Consider the following 23,338-nt stretch of genomic DNA (forward strand, 5'->3'; position numbering starts at 1 on the left):
GCGCGGCCAATGGGAGCGCGGCAGCCGTCGCGGGCGGCCAATGGGCGCGCTCCAAGTGGATCCGCGGCGAGAGGCGCTGCCACGGCGGGCGCCGCGGGGGAGCGGGGAGGGCCCGCTCGGGGAGGCCGGCGGGGGGTCTCGGCAGCGCCGCGAGCCCCTGGTTAGGGAGAGGGGAGAAGCGCAGGGCTGAGGGGCGGCAACCGGCCGAGCCGGGTACATTCGGCGCCCCGCCCGCAGCCCGCTCGGGCGAGCAGGTTGTTTCTCGCCACCCCGCAGCCTCCCCCGAGSGCTTCGCGTTTTGCTGCCATCGGCACCTTTGGGCGCTTCCGCACGGGCGCCTTTGCAGCCCTGAGCCGCCCCAGGCGCTTTGGCAACACGCAGGGGCTGAGGCATCGCACAGCGCTGTGCAGAGGGACTCGCAGGGCGCCGGGGCACCGGCCTGGCGTGAGCTGCGGCAGGCACTGAAGGGCTGCAGGGCAGCGGGCGCCGCTGCGCGAGGCTGYGCCAGCCGGGCCGCCCGCGCTCACACGGCGCCCGCCGAGCAGCCGGTGGCGCAATCCGTGTTCCCGTGTTCCCAAGGCTCTTCTCCTGGAGCGAGCCCGCACGGAGCGGCAGCCCCGTTGGAAGCGCCAACAGGGAGGGATCGGTGGAGACRCCAGGTCTGCGTTTATCGAGGCCTGCGAGCACCGCGGCCCCTCTCGCACAGAGGCTCCGGGAGGACTTTCCCTTTGGTCTTAATGCCCAACTTCTGACTCCTTTCAGGATTACAATCGGATTTAAACTAAATGAGCACACTGTGGGTATAATTAAAGGCATTATCAGATTCCCAAAATATACCACATAGAGTCTTTATCATACAGCGTGGGAATGCATATGCTTGTTCTTCCTCCTTCTACTCCACAGTGAGTCATTTTCCAAAGTGCTGCTAAATTTCCATTCTCCCCTGAATCAACTCATTGCTTTGGAAAGAACAAGCGGCAGTGACCATCGATAACCTAGGATTTGTTCAAACACAACATGCTAAARATTCCTCTTTTATTTTTCCTTCGTGTTCTAGGTGATTCCAAAGCACAAGCACGTCCTTGTGAAATTTGATACCCAGTATCCTTACGGTGACAAACAAGATGAGTTTAAAAAGCTGGCGGAGAGCTCAGGCTCCAGCGAAGATCTTCTGGTGGCTGAAGTAGGAATATCAGGTGAGCAGCTCCCAACAGCCCAGCACAATAAGAGTTAGCAGGGAGTTAGTGGGATTTCTGCTCTGAACAGGCTTTGAGGTAATTCCGATAATGAGGAATCTGTCTGGTGCAGCGTGGGCAGAGGGAAACGCCCTGTGTGCCCAGCCTGGTGCTCCAGTGGGGAGCGTAGGAGTGTCATTTATCTAATTGCAGCTCATTAATGAAGCAAGGCAGCCCACACGGCTAAGCTGGATGCCATCCTCCTCATTTGGTTTTGTTTTATTTTCTTCCAGAGAGAAGACTTTTTGGTTCATTTCTGGGGAAAAGAGGCCTCATGAGAACCATGTTTTAACGTGGTCAAACAAAATAATCGCTATGTTATTAATTCAGTATAGGGAGCCTTCCATTTATTACTGATAGAGCACAGTGATTATTGCGCTACAGCTGGTACAACTTGATGKTCTTGTAGTTCTCTGGGAGATAAAAGAAGTGAAGAATGAATCACTGTCACCTTTCTTGTTCTTACTCTGCAGGTCAATTAAGAATTTAAACTTAGGGGAATTTTCCTACTGGAAAATTTCACCCAGTCTAACATCTCTAAACACGCATGGTTTTATCTAGGKAGCCTTGTGGAAATCTCATTAAAGTTTTTGGTTCTGAAGAAACATGCAGTTTTTGCATGATCAGATAATCTCTGGTAGCTTGGCATGCTGTCAGAATGAAATGGATATGTGTACACTCTCTGCACTTAATTTGGAAAAAACTCCAACCATAAATCATACAAAATCGATTGATAGGACAAACAAGAAAAAAAAATGCTATTGATTTTCCATAAGGACCCAGCTTGTGGGTAGAGGTCCTGCTAATGTCTTGATACCAGCACAGTCATAAAAAAAAAAAAAAAAAAAAAAAAAAAAAAAAGTACCATGGGAGCCTTGTATTTTTGTATGGAAAATCTAGCAGTGGTTCAGCTCGCACAAAGGACTTTCTGGAGTGGTGGTGTTTCGGTGTATGGCCTTTCCCTGCAAGAAAACAAAGAAGTTATTAGGAAATATGGAAACTATAGAGATGAAAAATCAGGGGAGGAAAGATGCCTTTTTTTTTCTTTTTCAAATCTTCTTAACCATATGTGCCATGTTTTGTTTTCTCTTGACAGATTATGGTGATAAACTGAACACTGACCTGGGTGAAAAATACAAGCTGGATAAGGACAAATACCCCATTTTTTACTTATTCCAAGACGGTGACTTTGACAACCCCTTACCTTACAYGGGGGAAGTCAAAGTTGGGGCTATTCAGCGCTGGTTGAAGAGCAATGGCATCTACCTGGGCATGCCAGGCTGCCTGAAGGAGTACGATGTGCTGGCCAGCAAGTTCGTGAGCACCTCGGAAAAGTCAGAACGTGAAGCCCTGCTGAAGAAGGGGCAAGAAACTCTAGCAAAAACAAAAGAAACCGATAAGAAGTCAGCCGAGCAATACTTGAAAATTATGAGCAAGATAGTGGAGCAGGGAGAAGAATTTGCTGCTAATGAAGTTGTCCGAATCACCAAACTGATTGAGAAGAACAAAATGAGTGATGGGAAGAAGGAGGAGCTCCAGAAAAGTCTCAATATCCTTGCTTCCTTCCTGAAAAAGAATAATGAAAAAGATGAGCTCTAGCGTGTTGGAGAACTTTGTACAAGCTGTGAAACATGGGCAGAATCCCAACCAGTTCTCCTTATACAGGCAACTTCCTCCTGGCTTCAAGAGAGCAGCAGATTTCCTTCTGAAATTCTCCATTCATTAGAAGATAAGCGAAAAACGTTCCTCAAAAGAAAAAAAAAATCAAATATTTTAAAAGTTACCTTAAAGCAAGATGTCAGTATTGTGTAATACTATTAAAAAACAGTGTTAAAGTAGACAGAAGAGCACTGGATTGGCCTGAAGCACATTCCTGGTGATTTTTTACAGCTGTTCCCTTGCAAAACTTGGTCTCACATTCCTTCTTAATGTTTAAAAAGGTACAAAAGGGCTTGGTGCCTGTCTCATTCCCACCTTTCCCTGTTTTTTTAGTGTCTGCTTTATTTTCTTAAGTTTTCTCATCCTCATATCTGCTCTTTTCCCAATACTGCGTGTTGTTGACTAAGTGACAGTTTTCCCTGTTCTTTTTCTGATTTTTCCCTCYGTGGTTTCCGTCTCTGAAACCTTTTTGATACCCTGACAGAGTGAAGGACTTAAGTCCTAAGCAAGGTGCTATTACGCTTAGACTTGCCCTGGTTTATGCAGAACTGTGATTTTTATTTTTATTTTCCCAAAAGCTTATACCTTAGGCAAATTCAGGCGACTCTCCTGTGAAAAGCACATCTGCTGCCTATATATTTTTTTTTCTTTTCCTTACGTGTCCTTCCCTTCTAAACTTCACTTCCCGGGTTTAAAATGTGTGTAAGAGGAGGAGACAAATAAGACCACTTAGCAAGTTTTGAGTAGTAGTTACGCCAATAAAATAACTTTTTCCAACCTTGTCTTCAAAAATGTTTGATACCAGTTATAAATAAGGTCTTAYACCACGACCTAAGAGCGTTAATTCTTTGCTGAGTCCCAGTAGCTGTTATGGCTGGTCCTGCAGTTCAGCTGGATCCTGCTGTCCTCCTGACCACAGTTCAAAAATAAACCTTTTCCATGCATTTTTACCTGAAAGCTCTGCTTTAAGCTAAGCAAAAGCGCTTTCTGGGGGAGCTCTGCTGCCTTTTGAAGCCTGGGCTGAGTACGAGGAACAGCTACCCCTGTGAGGCAAACGTATTAACAATGAATGCTACAATAATAAATCTGATTCTAAGTAATAGCTGCTGCTTATGCTGCTTGCTTGAGAATCTACTGCTGTTTTCTGGAGTTAGTAAGGAAGGCAAAGACTGAAACCTGGAAGAGTCCAGCAGGAGGAGTATATATCCAGGAATATCCAGCCAGGAGGAGGTGTATAGCCTATCCCTCTGCCCCCATACCCTTTCCCTGCGGGAGGAAAATGCTTCTTGGGCAGGGGCCCTTTGGCTGCCGCCGTTTCGGGGCCGCTGTGGGGCTGTCCCCCTCGTTGCTCCCGGCCTCGGGGGCTCCGCTCGAGGCTCCCCGCGCGGCCACGCGCCCTCGCCTCACAGCCACCCGCCAGGTGCCCTCGCGGTCGGCCCYGCCCCCCGCTGACGTCACGGGGGCGGGAATGAGCGGAGCGARGCGGCCGGGGCTGCCTTGAGGCGGGGGAAGCTAAGCAGGGTCGCATCGGGTCATGCGTTGGAGGGGAGACCCCAGTGTGGGGGCTGATGCAGCGCAAGGCGATGGAGGGGAGGTGGGGGTCTCTCTGCCCCTTGTGGGGCGCCGTGCTCGGGCGGCGGGACCCCGCGGCGGCCCCCGAGCCGGGCCCGCTCCGCCGCGGGGCCGGGCGGGGCCGTGCGGGGCGGGGCGGCGGCGCGGGCAGCCCCGGAGCGGCGCGGAGCGGAGCGGCGGCTGCTGCCCATGGCCCTCCCGGCGCCGCTGGACGGCGGGTGGCAGGAGGTGAGAGACTCTGCGGCCCCTCAGGGGAGCCTGGCCCCAGTGTGGGGCTCCCGCCTCCTGAGGACACGGGCGCGGCCCCTCATGGACACCCGACCCTTGCACCTCGTGGGGTATCTGCCTTGTCCCCGCTCAGAGGACCCTGCCTGCTCCCTCGTGGGGGCCCTGCTTGTCCCTTCACAGGGATCTTGCCCTGTGGTCCCTCACGGGAAGCCTGCATGTCCCCACATGGGGACACTGTCCCTTCACAAGGGCATTGCTCATGGGCACCCTGTCCTTTCCCTTTACAGGAGCCTTGCCCAGTCCTGCCTCATGGGGAACTTACCTGTCCCTGCACAGGGACACTCTCCTGCCCTTCCCTGTGGCACTCTCCCTCCCCGGGACCTGTCCCTCCACAGGGACRCTGCCTGTCCCCTCATGGGGACACTCTCCTGTCCCCTCCGCCATATCCCTTCCACACACACACGCACCATCCCCGTCCTCTCCCCAGGGACAGGAGACCAAGAGGACTCCCCTCTCCTTCCTCCCGTGCAGGTCTACTCGGCTCTGCAATGGATCCAGTTCACCATGGCCTTGCTGAGGTAGAGCGTGTCGCTGGCCGCGTTCCCCGCCACGGCTCCRGGGACTTGTCCCTGTGACGCCGTTTCCCGCAGGAACGAGCGAGCCCACTGAGCCCCGGCCCGTTCCCAACCCCTGCTCTGTTTTGCCAGTGTTATAGGTTCCAGCTCCATCATTGCCTACGCCGTCTTCCAAAACGCCGTGCGGTCGCCCGAGGTAAGGGCTGCGCCTCGGCTCTCCCCGAGTCGGCTGCTGGCAGCGCAGGGGGCAGAGACCTGTGTGTGTCCTGCTGGGGTGACAACAGGTCTCGGGCTTGCTTTGGTTAACCTTGGAGGCCAAGGGCTTGCCAGGATTTGGGTTCTTTCTCCATGAYGGGATTAAGAGACACCTGGATCTGTGCTCCCTCGGGGAGAGCAGGCTCCTCAGCACTGTGCTCCCTGCAGCCCTTGGAAAGACCTTGGGGCTTTCAGGTGCCGTGCCGGGAATGGGGATTTGCTCAAGTTGCTTCCCTTAGGGGCAAGGAGTGCAGAGCATCTCTGTGTAGAAAGCTGCTGAAGSTTTGCATCTGTGTGAGATGCATTTGTAGGTCATTGTCTTGGGCATTTCTGAGTAGTTTCTACAGGCAGGTGTGCTGCGAAAGCTGGTATAACTCGGTGGTGTTGCAAATAGAACAGGCTGCAAAGCAGTTTTTGTTCTGCTGTATTTTGCAGTGAGACAAGTCCTGACTTTGAAAAATTTGCTCTGGCCATGCCCAGGCAGCATCAACATTTCAAATGCTAAAGCAGTGGGACTTGGAGGCAAATCCGTCGTGCAACAGGAGCCTGACGTGTCCGGATTCACCACACTCACATGCAGGGAATCCCACATGCCTGGGGGTATCAGAACTGCTAGTTGTGCTGAGCAGCTGGCATGTTTGCAGGGATCGTGGATCTCCATCCCGAGCCTGCTGGGATGCACGTGCATGGAGCTGGTTTTGCAGAGCCCAGGCTCCTCACGCAGGGTTTGTGGAGCCCTGGGTGTGGACYGTACCCCTACCAGGCTGCTGCTGAGAGCGGGACAGCACAGCTGGCAGATCTGCTGTGGTAGAGCTGCCTTGTGCCTTCCTTGTTCTCAAAGCTCTTCATGCACTGCAGGTCTGTGGGGCAACCCAAGGACCAGGGCGTTCAGGGAAGTCAGTAAATCCCCCTTGGGGAAGGGCGGTCGTGCAATCAAACCAGCACTGCTGGGTGTAGCAGGGTGGGAAGGAGGATACAGGTCTGGTTTGCAGGGTGAATTCGCCCTGCTTGCAGCAGCGGGACAGTCTGGTCCTGCGGTAGGAAGCCTGATGGAGATGAGCACATTGGGAATGAGCTGCAGAGACCCCAGGAAGGAAAAAAAAAGGAGTTAGCAGCCATAGGGCTACRCTAGACAACCCTGATGAGGTTGTCCTGCACAAGGTGCATCTCCGTGTGCCACGGACGACGTGGGTCACTGCTGGGCTTCTCGGCGGTGGTGCAGGATGTTGCTGGGTCTGGCGGGCACCCTGGGGACACGTCTCCCGTCGTGGCTCTGCTTCCTCGGCTGCTACTAGTCATATGACGGGGCCGTGGCTCCCGAGCGGCTTGTGAGCGGCGCATGGTCCTCGCCACACGTGGGCCGTTCCTGTCCGAGGGAGCCCAGATGTCTCAGCTCGGATTATTGTGGCAAATCTGCCCGGGATGTGATGGGTARTAACTGGCGTCACGCTGGCACCAGGCTCGTGCTCTGCTGCTGGGAGGATGCGTTGATGGTGTTTCCAAAGCAGCAAAATATCTGCACCTCAGCCCCGCTGTCCTGGTGCAGTGGGAAATTTGTAAACAAAGGGGCTGGGAGAAATCTAAACTGGCCATAAACAGCTCATTCCCTGAGTCATGAGACTCCAGAGGAAAACGTTTCAAAACAAACAACTCCCGAGGCTGAGAGCGTGTTATTATAGCTTCCCCTACTGCCCCCAGTCCAGGAAATCAGATATTGAATTCTTGAGGCTTATTTTGTGTCTCCGTGGGGTCTGTTGCACCTTCAGCACATGCAGACTCGTTCAGAAGAGGATGATGGCAGGGAATAAACGCAGGTTTCCTCTGCCGTGGCACTAGGGTGTCTGTCGGCAGATGTCCCTCAGTGGGTTGGATGCAGCAGGATGAACATGTGTGCTCTGGCCAGGCAGCTCATCCAAACCATTACGTCTCTGTATTCCCTTCCTCTATTTTATAAATACTTTTTTTTTTTCATGTTGTTTTTTCCTCCCTTTTGCACCCATCTGCCTTTTACTTGCAGACTATGTCATCTACTTCTTTATTTAGGGTTGTGCCAAAATAGCTCCTCAACCAAGCAGCAGTGCTTCCCTCAGAGACACCACCTTGTCCTCTGCAAAAATTGCTCCTTTGCTTCTTGCAAAGCTGCTTAGTTTTAATCTGCTGCATTCGCAACCTGGATGGCAACCCCAGGCTGTCATCCCTGTGACTGCGCTTCATTTCTGCTCTGGCAAAGAGAAAACTGCATTTATTAATTAAAATAAGAGGTTTAAGGTTAAAAGAGGCATTGGTAAATGCAATGATGAAACTAGCTCTGGATGTTTAGTTAGCAGCAGCATTTGATTGAAAGCAGCCTTGCTGCTTAATAGCATGATGGAGCCCAGGAAGATCCCAAACAGGATCTTTCCTAACATGATGCCATAAGGACAGGTCTTGTTCTAGCAGATTTATCACTTATCAGTCTCACTAAGCTCTACATCTTAATTCAGAGGAAGAGACAAGTCCAATACACTGTGATGGGTGGCAAAAATTTACTTAAAGAACGATACTGGAACAAACTTCACCCAAAGGCTCTGTTCTACAGAATAATCTTGCCCAAATGAAGGCTTCTTGAAGTGTTTTCGTGCTGTGTTTAGCATTATAATTTCCCCTTGGAAAAATATAATAAGGCATAATTTTCTCTCCAGGATTCTGAAAATTAGGTACCAAAGACTACAATTAAGCATGTACTCAATTAGGCTAGTTTGCCTCAGCAGCTGCTTTCCTGCTAACAATGAAAATGTTGGCCAGGATTTTGCAGAAATATTTTCCTGCGATGTTTACAGTCCTAAATTTCTCAGCTTTTGGCCAGTAYGTGGGAACTGGAAGTGGACTGGAAAATGCCATTAGAGAAGACACAATTGTTCCAGCAAGATGCAGCATCACAGATAAGCACCGTGCAGCAGAGACCAGCGGCTCTCACAGTGGGGATTAATTTGGCATAYGAAATGCTTTCAGTTTTAGTCACCAACTGAAATTACTTGGAAGACACAGACGGGGAAAAAAAAAGACCGCTAAGGGCTTCTTTGGGTCTGAAATAATTTGAATTTCCCCAAAGTTTGATTTCTGTATTAGCTGATTTAACCCATTCTGCAGAAGCAGGATATTCTGAGTCTTCAATATGTTTTCTGTATGATTTGATGCTTTCGCATCCTGGCATATTGGTAACAGCACAGGGAATGTTTATGGCAGGGARTCTATGTGGAAAGAGCCCCTGAGTGCAGGAATGAGGGCAGTTTTCTTGTCCCTAGCAGAATAGCTGGGGGGTGAGAATGCATCCGGACAAGGGGTAGTTGCTTGGTCATCACTGTGGGTGATCCTGGGGCTCTTGCAAACGCCACCCAGAGCCGCTGACCTCCTTCCCTTTCTCCAGGTTCGCCCTCTGTTCTACCTGAGCCTCTCGGACCTGCTCCTCAGCATGTGCTGGCTGGCGGGGGCGCTTCTCTCCAGCACGCCCACGTCCCAGCAGGATCTCGTCTGCTACAACCTGCAAGCGACGGGACAGGTGAGCAGCCATCGCGAGTCGAGCGGCTGCTCAGCCCTCAACTGCGGCACTTATCACCTCTGATAATCAGAGCAGGGCCACGGGCCGCCGTTTCCAGACAACCCGTGGCCAAGACTCCCTGTGGGAACCTGACTTATCAGGTCTCTTCACCTTAAGTGTAAAGCCGCGATAGCAGCGCTTGGTTTTTAGGTAGGTCCAGGTTGTGGGAGGCAATAAAGAAGGCAAACGGAGCATGGGATCTTGTGGTTGCAGTGCTTGGGCTGCTTGTGTAAAGTGAGGTGATGGGTCTTAATGTATTTCCTGTTGAACAAGTGCCAGGGATTATCTCCACATGTCCCGCGCTGCCGCTTTTCTATTCCTCTTAATGCTTCCTCCCTTCTGGACAGGAACAGACACGTTTTCCTACTCGCCTGAGCTCGGCCCTATGGATCTCTGATGTTACTCGTGTAAAGGGCCCTGTGGCTTGCAGTCCTACTGCTCTGGCCCTGTCTCCTCTCATGCAATTCCCGGGATGTTCACTGGTTGTCCATGCCACAGCAATTCAGTTGCCTTCCCGGACTTTGGGATGATTTCATGTGCTAGAGCCTAATTGAAGTGCAATGAGTGAGATCTCCTTTTCCTGATGGTTTACCTTCGTCTCTTGGGTTCCTATTCCATTCTTTAGGTTTTGCAAGTCAGTGCTCTCCAAAAGCTCTGCAGCCTGGCCTGGACCAGAGTCGTGGTTTGCAAGTGGTGATCTTTGGGATCGAGTTTCTTTTTAAAAGGGCCCACAAAAAAGCAACTGGGAAGCACAAGTGGTTTTCAGGAGCCTTCAGCTTCCTCATGTGGCCTGGGGTACCTCCTTGGGGAGCGTGATGGGACCCACAGAAAGCAGCTTTTGCTTTCCTGGCTTATCTCTGATTTCTCCAGCTGTCCTGTGCTTCTTYAGAAGCGATGCTACTTGTTTGCCTGGAATCAGGAGGCAGGAAGGGGTGTGTAATTTGGCTGCTCGGGAATGACACGGAGAGGTATCGGAGACCATTTCTAGATGGTAGCGGGGACAATAGGGACAGCTGAGGAGAGTCTTTGCAGAGCCTGGAAGGAGCCCACAGGACTGAGGGTGTTTCAGAGGCCTGTCAGGGCACTATGCCGGGTGTCACCACGTCCTCAGGTGGCCACAGGCTTGCTGGGCCCCTCTCCTGTGTACTGGCCAGGCTGGTGGCTGCTCCTGGCGGGAGGGSTGGCATCTGGCAAGGGTCCTTGCTGCTGTTTGCTCTGGGAGGAGTTAAAACAAATGGAGCACTTGCCATAGCAACTGCTGCCAGCCTGGCACATGTGACACAGCGCGGGACACTGTCCTGAACACCCTTGCGTGGTGGGAACACCTTGTGCGTAGGCAGGAGCTACTAACAGGTTTGACCAGCGCCTTCTGCACAGCACAAGTGATCTGTAACCAGCTGAGGTGAATAAACAGCCCCTGGCCCCATCCTGCCTGCGCTGAGCACAGAAGTCTTGCAGAGATTTCGTTCTTGGGAGTCTAATAATATGTGACCTGTTCACACAAAAACACCTAGAAGTATGGAAAAATGTACCACACAAGCGGGGTGGGCTCAGAACTGCGCAGCGGTGATGTTTATGGTTGGCAGCCCTTGGAAAAACCCGTGCAACCCTCTGTGTGATAGGGTTGTCTCGTGGAATTGCCATTAGGAGCAGGGCAAGAGGCTTGCACAGACTGCTCCCCATCCCTTTATCACCACGGGCTGAAGTTAACGCAGATGGAAGTCCCCTCGTATCCGTGCCTGCGTTGGGATTGGTTTGTTCCATGGACTTTCCTTGTTTCGGCCCGAGACTCTTGTTTGAAGTCATTGTAATAAATGTAAATAGTGCTTTCTTTTGCTGCCCCTCGACTTTGCCCTTCCCTCCTCCCTGCCTTGCCTCTGTGCAGCATTAAGCTCGGAGGAGCGATTCCATTATAATTCCGTGGTTCCCCCTGTCCTTCCAGCTCAGTTCCAGCAGCCACAGAGTGTCCTGGCAGGCTGCACTCGAGCCATCAAGGACAATGCAGGGCCCCTAATGAGGGGCTCACGTGTCCCCGGGCTTCATCCTCTCGTGCCGAGGGCTGCTCAGCTCTCTGCAGCCCCGAGCTGCTGCTCACAACTCTCTTCTCCTTTGGCCAGCAGCTTCTCAAGTGGCTTYTGGTTTCCCCTTCCAGAAGAGAAGGCAGAGCTGATGTTTTGTGAGCTCTCTGAGGTATTCTGAAGCACTCGAAAATTATCTTTGTGAAGTGTTTTGATGTCCCTCCGTGGAAATAACTGAGGAAGGGCAATGAACCCTCATTAAACCTCCTCTAATGAGCTACAGAGCCACYGTGATGGCAGCCCCTTGGTCTCAGCCTCGAGAAAAGCAGCCAAGAGAGCTGGCAATCTCAGTGAAGGAGACCAGGTTTCTTTATTTTGTGATTGCTTTCCTAGACTTACATGATACCAGGACAACAAATCTGTGCTTCCTTCCTTAGGCAGGGGACAGCAAATCAACAGAAAAATTTCCTTGTTCAGCCCTTCCTCTTTGCCCTGGCTGCTGAAACATGTGTTTCCTGTAAGAAACAAAACACACAGATATAATGAGTTGGCAGCAGCGTTTACACTGGCTGCCTGAAGCAGCCAGCGCTGGCCTTTCAGGAACAGATGGAAGAGAAATTTGTTCTGTCATAGGAGATTTCAAATATGTGGTCTCATCCTAAACTAGAATCCYAGGCCATGAAACTCACCATGAGGAAAATTTATATCTTTTTTTTTTTTCCTCCTGTTTTTCCCTTGAAGCAGAAAAGGGCACTAAGCACATGTGTTATCTTCCCTCACTTTCCTCTTTAAATGTGCTATTGTTTTCTGAGCCTGTGAGTTAACTGTGTAATGAGCCCATTAGGTGAGGAGCAAATCTAAGTGCAGCATTTGTTGCATTTCCTAATGAACGTAGCGTCAGGAGGGTCAAAGAGCCTTTGCAGCCTTTTGTATTGCAAGGTTTGTGGMCAAAAAGAGAGCCCAGTCAGGAGGACTTTGTTTGTAGGACTGTCCTGCTGTCATCAGCTCTTCCATCCCTGTATGCAGGGCAAAATGAGACTTCCTTTGAGCAGTTAAAGGAACTCAACTTCAACCCAACTTTTCCCAGTTCATGTCCCACTGCAATGGAGCAGACATGAGCAGAGGGGCTTGGGAAGGGGGCTGGTGCTGTGCCTGCACTGTGCAGGGAACCTCACCTTTGGAGGCCACTGGGGTGTTTCATATCCCATCCTTGGCCCCGAGCCTTCGTCTTCATCAGCTAATGGTGCTACAGAAACTCGTCCTAGGACTGAAATTCTGCCTGTTTGCATTTCTCAGATATTCTACGTGGCCTCTTTTCTGTACACTGTCAACTACACTTGGCATCTGTACGTGGACCTAAAGATGAAATACAATCAGAACCTTTACAGGACGTCTCCCCTGGTAAGTAGGACTCTTATACAGTAACTGTTGGGTACCAACGTCTAACTACGGTGTTGTGGCACTTTAGAGGTGCATACATTGCAGCAAGTCGTGCCACGAGGACTTGAAGGCCCTTCTGCTGTATGAATTTCACATGTCTTGCCCATGTCACTGAGCTAGCAGCAGAGTTAGGGCTAGGTCTGAAAGATTAGGTTTGCAATATCGAAACAGACAGGGGTGGAGACACTTCAGAGAACGTTCAAGACTAGGCACTGGTGAAGTGTTTCCACAATTGGAGGCAGAGCAGTTTGCACTAGTTGAGCACCTGGTTTGCTGCTGTCGTGGTCTCCTGCTAGTACATAGCAGAGGAATGAGTCTCTCAGAAGGGCAGGAAAGGAGGGGGGATCCGGACAAGCTGGAGCTGAGAACAGACAGTTTTTGCCTTCCCTTGACGTTATGCAGCTTTCAAGAGCATCTGTAATAGACTGTAAGAGTTTGAGATGGAAGGTGTGACAAAGTGAGCTAGCCATGAAATGACTGGCGAGTTCTGCAAACAAGGGCAGTCCTCGCTTCCTCATCACTGGCCTCTATAAAAGCCCTTTTATGAACTGGTGCAATCGCTGGGAACCGAGGAGCAAGGACACAGAAACACCCTTTGAGTTACAGGCTAAGCAAACACTTCACGTGCTGCGTGACCAAAATCTCTCCTTCATTGCTTCATTCCTCATACCTGGCTAAACACTGAGGCACCTTTTTTACTCTGTGAGCAGAATTGCTCCGAATGTGTTGCTGCCAGAGAGCAGGCTGTTTATATGCTTCATCTTAATGAAAACCCCATTCCTGCATGCAGCTTTTCTCTTCCTTGGTCATTTGCTGTGCACAGCATGCTTTGCATGCCCAGATATCTTATGTCTCCATGCAGGAGCAGCAAAATGGAGCTATCAGACCATATTTCTGGAACTCTTCTCTGTGAGACTTGAATTCATTTGTAGGACTGGTTTCTTTTTTGCTACATTCTCCTTCAAAATGCATCATCTACCACAAATTCTCCAGCACTACAGAAGTCAGACCTGATGTGTGGGTGCCAGCTGCCAAAGTACATTCCCAGTGCCCAGAGTCCAGGACTGTGAACCCTGCAGGGTTGATTTGGTAGAGAATGATTTGCCATGAATTCTACCTTGGAAAGCTCTTCTGAATTTTGCTTGTGTGGCCATGCAGAGGCAAAACAAACATTTGTATTTGGTGTGGGGATTAAGCAGCACTTGTCCAACTCTGAGCTGTTCAAAATGCTTTGTGGGAGCCATTTCCTGCACACCAATGTCTATGTTGAAATGATGATTTAATTAAGATCTTTGGACTTTGCAGGTTGTAGATTATGCGAGTTACATTGGCCGAGCAGCAACAATCTTGTCCAGGTAAGACTTAATTTCCCCTGGCAGAATGACACAGTTTTAGTAACCTAAAATGTCCTGATCTCTGCCCTCTACTTTGAAGCAAGTATTACTAAAACCTGTGTTCATCAACGACAGCCAGCAAACTCAGAGCCAAAGTCTAGGTGTGCAAGGGCTTTTCTCCATCCAGCATCGTTATAACTATATAGCTGCATATAGGTTTCCTAATACTGCTATCTTTAACAATTATTATTTCCAGCATGAATGCAAGTGCAGAAGTTAGGCTGTTAAAGGACTCTTCCTTAACAGTGTCAGTAAAAACAAGTGTAAAATACTGTATAGTGGCAGGAGAAAGAACAAGCAGTGTGTGGGGGTGCAGTAACTGTCCTGTTGTCCTCTCTCCTCCAAGCCTGATCCCTTTTCTTCTGATGGTGCCCGTGTTTTGCCTGGGGAACAGCAGCAATTGCTATCAGAACTTCAGCCAGAAGCACGGGTAAGCTGCGAGGCTCTCTGCGCCACAGCCCCGCTGCACTGAGCCACAGGAGGAGCTCAGTGTGTTCCCTTTCTCCCCTCAGATGCCTCCTGATGCACACAGAAATAGCTGTGCCCCCAAACGAGCTCCTAACGCTGAGTGGCTCTGTTTGCCATGTCATGTATTACTATGGCATTGGAGTCTTCCTCGTTTCCTTTCTGATCAGCTTCACAGCCATTCTGGTAAGCAACAATCCCCGTGAGAGGGAATTTTGCCCATTTTCCTCTTTGCATGGATCACAGATCTCTTTGCATGATGCTCAGCGGCCTCCACAGATTGCTTGATCCTGGTACCATGGCCAGTCAGTGTCAGGGGAAAAACTGTGTGGTGCTGCCYCTCTTTTGGAAGAGGGCGAAAATAGAAAATACGTATCACTATGCCACCATGTATATGCATCTGGAGTTCTGTATTTTCTCAGCCTACCCCAAAAAGGATTTAGCAAGCAGGAAAGGCTCAGAGAATGACAGCAGAGATCACCCAGTGCATGGGGAAGCTTCTGTGCAGCTAGAGACCAAATCAGTTAAGATYCCTCAGTTTGGAAAAGATTGAATGCAAAAAGATTGTGCCAGGAGCACACTGTGTGTGGCATGAAAAGGTCTGCAAGGCTGTAATGAAACCTTGGCTAAAAAAGCATGAGATACTCTCTACTAAATGAACAAATCAGATCAGAGCATGTGCATAAAATACAAACTCTATATGCTTATTCTTTCTAGGTTATCCTCGTTCAAGCCCGTGGTTTGTACAAAAGGTTTGTAAACTCCACAGGATTCTTGGGAGACCAACAGTGGGCAATGATTAAGGTGGTGGAGCAACGAGTGGTTTTCTACCCCATCGCGTTCTTCTGCTGCTGGGGCCCAGGTCAGCTGAATACTGAGTTACTTCCACAATATCCTTCTAAGACCTGATACATGACAATGAAACGTGAAATGCTCGGGGTTAAAGCAGTATCTTTCTGTCAATCCCTTTTCACAGCTGTTCTTCTTGGAATACTGAAGCTGATAGTTTCAGCAAGCAACAAAGTCTACATGGCTCTTTTTATTCTACAGGTAAAAGTCTGCAATCATGTATGCGTTGCCTTTGCTATTTGAGCAGTGATATTAATGTATGCTTGGTTCTAATCTCTTCTAGACAAGACCTATTTCTAGCCTCAAAGGTCACTGCAGTGTGAGCTTAAATCTGATTTGTACTTTGGTTGATAAATATCTTCTWAGTTGTTTCATGTTTTTCATAAGGCCACCATAACTTAAATCACAGTGTCAGAGAAATCACAGAAAACATGACCAGATGGGATCCCCCAAATTCAGTTATTTTGTTCCATTCCTATGAAGACTAAGTCTGCAAATGCARTTCCTCCCTGACACTGTCCATCTGCTTGATGTAACTGAGGAGGCTGCARTTAGCAGAGATGGTGAAAGTAACTGGGAGATTCCTGTAGCACGTGGGAATGCAGTTAGATAAAATCGTGCTGTAAGTGGAGGCCTGGCGTAACGTGTTGACAGGCTGTGTCGTGCGGCGCGGGCTGAGGAGACAGCCCTGATCTCCCCTGTGCTCTCCGCTAGGCCCTGACAGCGGCTTCCCAGGGGCTCCTGAACTGCCTCGTGTAYGGCTGGACGCAGCACGTCTTGCTGTCCCTCAAGCGCAGCGCCTGCCGCGATGTCGACACGCAGACCCCTCTCTTGCGCTCCCAGAAGAGGTTCTACGCCAGCACKCTCCCTGCCAGCCCCCCGGACACGGAGGTGCCCCCCACGTCCACCCTGCTGTGACAGGTTCCTGTGTGGCAAGAAGCTTGAGCAGCCTCCCAGTGGTGCCTTGTCTGGTTTCAGCAACAGCAGCCAGAAACGCTCCTGATTTCCTTGCTCTGAACTGTTTCATCATCAACAAAGGTAAATTTAATGAAGGAAAAGCCCGAGCAGATCTGTCAGAGACAGCTGCTTTTCAGGGTCGTTATTTATTTTTAGAGATTTGTATGGACTTTAAATAGATTCTATAAATGTGGTAAATCTTTAATACAGACTCTCTCCTTATGGAAGTACCACTAGAAATGCAGCAAATTGTATGTAACAGCTCTGAGGGCTGGTATGGCTCCTCAAGGTAGGTGGCTATATTTTACTGCTCTCTGTATGTCAGGTGTTTGCCATTACAACTTAACAGTAAAGAAAAGGTGAATATTTTTAAATCTATGACTTTTTATTTACTATAAAAAGGAAAAAAAAAAGTACATTACTAATTCCCAAATGCACAATGTAGCACAAAACAACCAAGAGCTCAGTTCCATGCTTCGACTTTTCACACATTTCACTTCTTCACATCAGCTTCTGCTCAGCGACAATATTAGGAAAAAAATGCTTATGTAACACAATGGAGCACCTCTCATGAGCCAGGTGAGCAGGACTTGCCATGAATCTGAAGTGAAGATTGAAGATGCTCAAGTGAGTTATTTACTAAGGCCTCACAATTCTTTACAGAATAAAGCACATCTTTAGCTGCAATGAAATGAACACAACTTTATCATTTTTATATTTTATTCTCTAATAGATTTACTTTTTAGGTCCAAACCAAATTTTATTTACATAGCAGGTAATACAGGAAGMGGAAACAGTCAAGTTTTGCACAATTAACTTTTATACAATGTACACAGTGACTYTGTGTATATCACTTTTTATGCATCTCCCGGGCCCAGCAGTCCAACTTCAGGGACATGCTGAGAGGGGCCTGCAGCTGAAGGATTTTCCCCTGCTTCATTTTCCTCCAACATTGTCATCTTTTTAGACACTCTGCTCCTCCCCTGCAGCAATCTTAGTTCCCTTTTAGGCCAGTCTTCTAACGCAGAACGCAACTATTGCCTTCTTGTATTTGATCACAACAGCGACGAGAGCGATCAGAGGGAGGACAACAGCAATGGAGACCCCTATTGCGGTCCCAAAAGCTTTGTTTTGGGCAACCTCGGAAAAGGAGATGGAGAGCGGGGGCGGCGGGCCGCTGTCCATGCTGCCTCCCAGCCCGTGGAACTGGCAGTCCGGAGGCGCCCAGCCAGCCTTGCAGTGGCAGTGCTCAAGGTTGTTGCAAACCCCTTTTCCGTGGCACAAAACCTTTGGATCGCAGTTTTTCCTGGTCGCGGCATCTTGGCATGTCTTGTTGACACAGATCTTCTGCGGACCGCATTTGGTGCCGTCGAGGCCTCCTCCGATGTCAGGTATGTCTAYCCCAGCGTGGAAGCCTGTGCCCCAGCACCAGCCCTGGGGCCCTGGTGTCTGAATGATGGTTTCAGGCCCCTGCAGGAAGGGTATTCTCTTTATGTTTGTGCACTGCAGCCTTCCACACAGAGCGTTTTGGGGTTTACACCCCACAAAAGCCAATGAGGTCCCATCGCCCCCGCAGTTGCCAAATCGATCCCCTTTCACGTTCAGYTTTTTGAAGCAGCTTTCTGGAGCACCCCGGGCTTTCTTCCCAAAGATCTTCCTGCACTGGTTGTCATGGGTGGCACATTTTCCCTGGTAGCAGGAGCCGTTGTCGCTGCACGGCGTCCCGTCGTGAACGTAGAAATCCACGGGGCACCACTCGGACGTCCCGTTGCAGTACTCGGGCAGGTCGCACTCGTCCGTCTCCGCCCTGCACTTGTGCCCCGCGGCGCGGAAGCGGCAGTTCTGGCAGCACTGCCCCGTGGAGCAGACGGCTCCTGGCTTCAGGCGGCAGTTTTGGTCGCAGCAGGGATCGTCTYGGCAGTCCAGCGGCCTCCCGCAGTCGCACTGCTCCCCCTCGTCTATCACCTTGTTGCCGCAGAGCTTGTAGTAGAAGAGTCTGTGAGGCTCCGGGACGTTGCGCAGGCAGTTGCCGTCTCCCCTCTGGAGCAGGTCGAGGAAGCTCTTAACGCTGCAGTTGCTGAAGGCCTTGCTGTCTTCCAGCGACTCGTCGGTCATGTAGCATTTAGTGGCCTTGCCGCACACACAGTCCTTTGCGTCGTGCTCCATCCCCAGATTGTGGCCCACCTCGTGGGCAAAAATAATGGTAAAGGTGACAAAGTCTCCTCGTATACGTGTCACGAGGCCTGTGTTATAACCAGGGTAGCAAATGCTGCCTACATACGCCAGCCCAACAACAAATCCAAAGTCCCTGTAGGTAAATAAATGCGTGAGGTCGTAACTCATCCTCCGCGAGAGATCCTGGCTCGCCCAAGTGTTGAAGTTGCCCAGGACGTACTCAATGTCCTGACTGTATCCGATGAGGTTGCTGTGGGTCCAGATCTCGATGCCRATGAGGCAGATGCGAACCTTGAGGGGGTAGTAGTACGTTTCCGACAAATTGATGGTGTCCACAACGAGGTGTACCACGGCGCTCTCGTTCTTCCCGTAGAAGGAGAACAGGTAGTGGTCGACCACCATGAATATCTCCACGTAGCTGGTGTGCTTCAGCCGCTGCAGGTAGTCCTGCGCGCTGAACTTGGCGCGAATGCCTTCCTGTTGCTGCAGCGTGGCTTGGGTCAAGCCACACGTCAGAGCCATGTCTGGGCTCTCCTCCCTGCGATACAGGAGGTGCTGGAAGGTGAGGGACCCCGGCACGGGCTCGATGCCGTAGCTGCGGTTGCCCACGCGCAGCTGCCCCCGCAGCCCTGTGCAGGTGCTGAGCGCCACCAGGGAGCCGGGGCGGCCTTCCACGTAGCCCTGGTAGTAGCACTCGGGCACGTGGGGCTGCTCCAGCAGCCGGTCCCCCGCGGGGCCGTAGGTGAAGACGGGCAGGTTGGGCAGCAGCAGCCCCCTCCTCCTCCTCAGGTGCACCACCCAGTTCTCCTCCTCCACCGCGATGGCGTAGGACGCCTCGCCCGCCACGGCGCGCCCTGCCCAGGGCCGCAGCTGCCGCGGCCGCACGATCTCGTAGGTGGCGTAGCCCCGCGGCGGGTGCCAGCCGGCGGCGCTGCGGTGGGCGCGAGCCGCCGAGGTGCCCATGGACACCCCCAGCGTGAGGAGCAAGGCCACCGTGCGCCACCTCATGTTCCCCTCCTTCAGCTTCAGGGCGGGCGGCGGGGGTCCTGCCACCCTCATGTGGGCGTCTCTGGGCTCTTGAGCCTCACTGGGAGCCGTGGGCGCCGCACCAAGGTACAYAGCACCCCGAAACGCATCTCCTCCGCCTTGGGAAGGTTCTAGAAGCGCCGCCTGGCTGCCATTTTGTGAGCGGCGCAGGCGCCGCCATGTTGAGGGCACAGGCTGCGGCATGGCGGCCGAGGAGCCCCTCAGTGACAGGGATGGAGACAGCCGGCCCCACGGCACAGCCCGGGGAGCCCAGCCCGCCCTCCAGAGAGGCTCCCCTGCCTTCCAGGGCACTGCAGTGCCCATATATCCTTACCCACCCCATTCCTCCGCCCTAGCTCATGCCCAGGGCGTTTGCTCCAGCCCAGCACTGGAGCAACCATCCAAGCAGATAACAACCTATCTTTATTCTTGCTCTCAAAACAATTCCTTTATACTACATCAAAGGATCTCAGCTACTTTTTTATTATTTTTATTTATTTATTTTTTTCATAATGCAGGCCTCAGAACCCTTTCCGCCCTCCTGCGGGGTCTGAGGTTTGCACCATCTATTCCTGTCCGTGTGCGGTGGAGGAAGGAGATGCTTGTGGGCCCCAGGATGAGTTTGAAGGCAGCTGGGTGCTGAGCAGGAGGCGGCTCCGATAGGCAGAGCTCTATGGATAATGTGGATGGTCTGAAGAGGGATATGAATATATGGGTATGCATAATATGGATGGCCTGAAGCCCTTCCGATGAGATATCAAGGATGCCGCAGGATCCAGGAGCTCTTGGGGCCTGCCTGGTGAGTGGGGAGAGTCCTCCCTGCTGCAGACCCCGCTGGGCTGCCCAGGCTGCCTTCCTTCTCCTCCCGTGTCAATGCAAAGCCTTTAGGATGGTGTCCAGTTAACCTTGTCACTGCAGTCAGTGAGGTTTTTCTTTTCCTGCAGAGGTCATTCAAAACAATTTCATTTTGCTGTTCCACACCTAGCTGTCSCCAGGCATTCAAATCAATGTAAGGTGAATCCGCTACACCTGGGAGGTTGCAGCTGGCGACTGCCTGAGTGCGGCCTCCGCTCCGCTGCCGGGCGCCTCCCCCGCACCAGCGCCTCGACTCTCCTCTGCTCCAGCACCATCTCCTTCCTGCGGCTCCTGCCCGTCCTCTGTGCGCGGCTGCTCTCTCGACGGGAAGCATTTGGCGAGGCTGCTTAATGCTTGGGCTCTTCTAAACGCTTTCACGAGCAAAACACTGCAGGCTGCAAGTACCAGGAGACTGACAACAGTTACTACTATAGTAGCCGCAATCAACCTGAAGAGCCCCTTTTTGGTGACGGGTGCGGGCCCGCTGTCGATGCTCCCTCCAAAGCCAGCGAACTTGCAGTACGGGGGTGCCCAGCCGTCATCGCAGTGGCAGTTCCCTTTGGTGTTGCAAACCCCGTTCCCTCTGCATGTCTTCTCAGCAGAGCAGCGGGACGTCAGGTGCTTGGCCTCAGGGACGCATGTGCGGTTAATGCAGAGCTTCTTCTCGCCGCACGGCATGCCGTCCTCCACCACGCCGGCGTCCAGAACGTCCAGCCCCAGGTGGTAGTCTGTGCCCCAGCACCACGTGTTGCCCACCGGCGTCTGGATGATGGTTGTGTGCTCTTGCAGCCAGGGGATGCGCCTGATGTTTGTACACTGCATCCTCCCGCACAGGACGTTTTCTAGCTCGCATTTCTCAAATTTGCCGTCTGAGCCGCTCCCCCAGCAGTTGCCAAACCGATCCCCTTTTGTGTTCACCTCCTTGAAACATTTAAACGGAGCAGGTCTTGTCTCTTTGCCAAAAATCCTAATGCACAGCAGCGTGTGAGACTGGCACTTGCCTGCATAACAGTGCCCATCCTCAGCGCACTCGGTTCCRTCCTGCATGGTCATGTCTGGAGGACAATGTTCCGAATTCCCACTGCAATATTCCGGCAGGTCGCAGGGACCAGTGCTCTCCCGACACACTTCTCCTTCGGGCAGAGGCCTGCAGTTCCGACAGCAGCCTCCCGAAGTGCAGAGGGCTCCCTGTTTTTTCCGACAGGTGCTATCGCAGCATGGGTCCAGCCTGCAGCGCGCCGCGGAGCCGCAGTCGCACTGCTCGCCGGGCTCCACGATGCCGTTCCCGCAGCGCTGCGGAAGGAACGGCATCACTGACTGCGGCGYGTTGCTCAGGCAAGACCCTTTCCCCGTCGCTATGAAATCGAAGTAGTACTGGGTGCTGCAGTTGCTGAACTGATAGTTGGCGATGCTGTGYGCGTTCATGATGCACTTGGTGGTGTTGCCGCACTGGCAGTATTTGCCGTCGTGCTCCATGCCAAAAACGTGCCCCAGCTCRTGGGCGATGTGCGCGGCCGTTTGCAGAGAGGGCAGTTTTGCAAAGGACACCACAGCAGAGGCGCGTTGTTTGTCACACACAGCGCCGAAGTTGGACTGGCCGCCCAGGTGCAAGGTTTTTGTGTCCTGGCTGAACTCCAGCGTGGCGAACAGGCACCCCACGTCATACGCAGGGTGCGCGAGGCTCTTCTGCTTCCGCCAGTAGTTGAAATTATGGAGAACCCCCGTTATGTTTTTGGAGATACTGATAGGGTTCTTCTCCGTCCAGACTTCCAGCGCAGTTATTAAAACACGCAGGCGGAAAGGGTAAAACATCCCATCCACCAGGTTGATTATTTCCACAACTTCCAGCACCACGTTGGTGATATTTTTACCAAAGGCCTCAAACCCCTCCTTGTCCACCACGACCAGCAGCTCCAGGTAACGCGTGTGCCCCCAGGGCTGGAACTGCCTGCTGGCCGCCGCGGCACCCGCCGCTGGCCACCCCGCCAAGGGCTCTTTGCACAGGATGGCTCCGGCAGCCACCTCCTCCGTCTGCAGCAGCAGGTGCTCGAACGTGGAGGAGCCAGCCAGGGGCTCGATGCTGTAGCTCAGGTTGCCGAGGAGCAGCAGCCCCCTGAGCCCRTTGCAGGCGCTCAGCGTCACGGCGGAGCCGGGGCTGCCGTCCACGTAGCCCTGGTAGTAGCAGTGGGCCGCCAGCCGCGGCTGCTGGGCCAGCACGGCGCCCTGCGCGTTGCGGGTGAATACCGGCAGGTTTTGTACCACGAAGTCCTTCTTCTGCCGGAGGGTCACGGTGTAATCCGTGCCCTGGATGTTGATGGCGTAGGACACCCTGTCCTGGCTGGGCTGGCCTGCCCTGGGGCTGATTTTCCGGGGCACCACGATGTCGTAGGCCGCGTAGCCGCAGGCGGGCTGCGCGCCGCAGAGCAGCGCCAGCCCCACGAGAGCCCCRGGGAGGCCAAGGCGGAGGAGCCGCGTCGCGACGCCGTCCGCCTGGCCCCAGCACGCGGCTGCCACCATGGCTCCCGCCTCCGCGCTGCGGGAGCGAGAGGAGCCTGCGCTCGGACACACGGACAAGCCGCTGTTGGCTCAGCAAGAGAGAGCCCAACCGATCCCGGACACCTTCCCTCCTGCGGCCCCCCGGCCYGTCTCCTGCTCGGCCCRCTCAGCTCCAGCTCCCTTTGCCCAAGGCRCCGCRGCCCGGCCTCCCTCGGCTCCCCGTCCACCAGGTAAGGCACCGGTCGGCAGGGCAGCGCGGCACGGGAGGCGGTGGGGAGCAATGGGGTGCCCACTCGGCCACCGAGGTGGCCGTTTCTGCCGCTCCGCTTTGAACACAAACGTTCCGGGCGGTTCCACGCGACCCGCGGCCTCCCCGTGCGGCCCTGGCCTCCCCTGCCCGCTGCTGCATCTGCTCCCATGTCAGTACAGCCCCAGTAATTTGTCTGAAAGGGGATTTTGCTTTTCTAAGTGGAAAGCCATAGGAGATTACAGGGAAAATAATAAGGCTGGGGTTGCTAATGGGACTTCTGGCTGCAGTGGTGAGAGCTTCAGCAGCTGGTGA

General features: G+C 52.6%; 4 protein-coding genes across 4 annotated transcripts in view; 2 read left to right on the forward strand and 2 right to left on the reverse strand.

Annotated features, from left to right (window-relative positions):
• The window catches only part of ERP29 (endoplasmic reticulum protein 29), a 3,795-nt gene extending 258 nt beyond the window's left edge, over positions 1 to 3,537 (forward strand). The window contains exons 2-3 of the mRNA XM_026041828.1: positions 1,058 to 1,196; positions 2,332 to 3,537. Coding sequence (XP_025897613.1) covers positions 1,058 to 1,196; positions 2,332 to 2,834 — 642 coding nt within the window. The 3' untranslated portion in view covers positions 2,835 to 3,537. The remainder of the gene's footprint in view (positions 1 to 1,057; positions 1,197 to 2,331) is intronic.
• A 1,118-nt stretch (positions 3,538 to 4,655) lies between these two features.
• Positions 4,656 to 16,466, forward strand: TMEM116 (transmembrane protein 116). Its single transcript, XM_026041773.1, has 11 exons — positions 4,656 to 4,694; positions 5,226 to 5,272; positions 5,402 to 5,465; positions 8,931 to 9,062; positions 12,416 to 12,520; positions 13,865 to 13,914; positions 14,300 to 14,383; positions 14,466 to 14,604; positions 15,136 to 15,280; positions 15,395 to 15,468; positions 15,982 to 16,466. Exons 1-11 carry the CDS (start codon positions 4,656 to 4,658, stop codon positions 16,183 to 16,185), a joined length of 1,083 nt encoding a protein of 360 aa, XP_025897558.1. The 3' UTR covers positions 16,186 to 16,466.
• A 707-nt stretch (positions 16,467 to 17,173) lies between these two features.
• Positions 17,174 to 19,629, reverse strand: LOC112949393 (disintegrin and metalloproteinase domain-containing protein 20-like). The gene is given in 1 exon segment (XM_026041788.1): positions 17,174 to 19,629. A coding segment is annotated over 1 exon segment (2,442 nt). The 3' UTR covers positions 17,174 to 17,187.
• Positions 19,630 to 20,448: 819 nt separating this feature from the next.
• LOC112949394 (disintegrin and metalloproteinase domain-containing protein 21-like) lies at positions 20,449 to 22,797 on the reverse strand. Its single transcript, XM_026041789.1, has one exon. It carries the CDS (start codon positions 22,795 to 22,797, stop codon positions 20,449 to 20,451), a length of 2,349 nt encoding a protein of 782 aa, XP_025897574.1.
• Positions 22,798 to 23,338: the final 541 nt, after the last annotated feature.

This window comes from Nothoprocta perdicaria, unplaced genomic scaffold (genome assembly GCF_003342845.1).
Source record: "Nothoprocta perdicaria isolate Ctin4 unplaced genomic scaffold, notPer1 scaffold_294, whole genome shotgun sequence".
Taxonomy (NCBI): domain Eukaryota; kingdom Metazoa; phylum Chordata; class Aves; order Tinamiformes; family Tinamidae; genus Nothoprocta; species Nothoprocta perdicaria.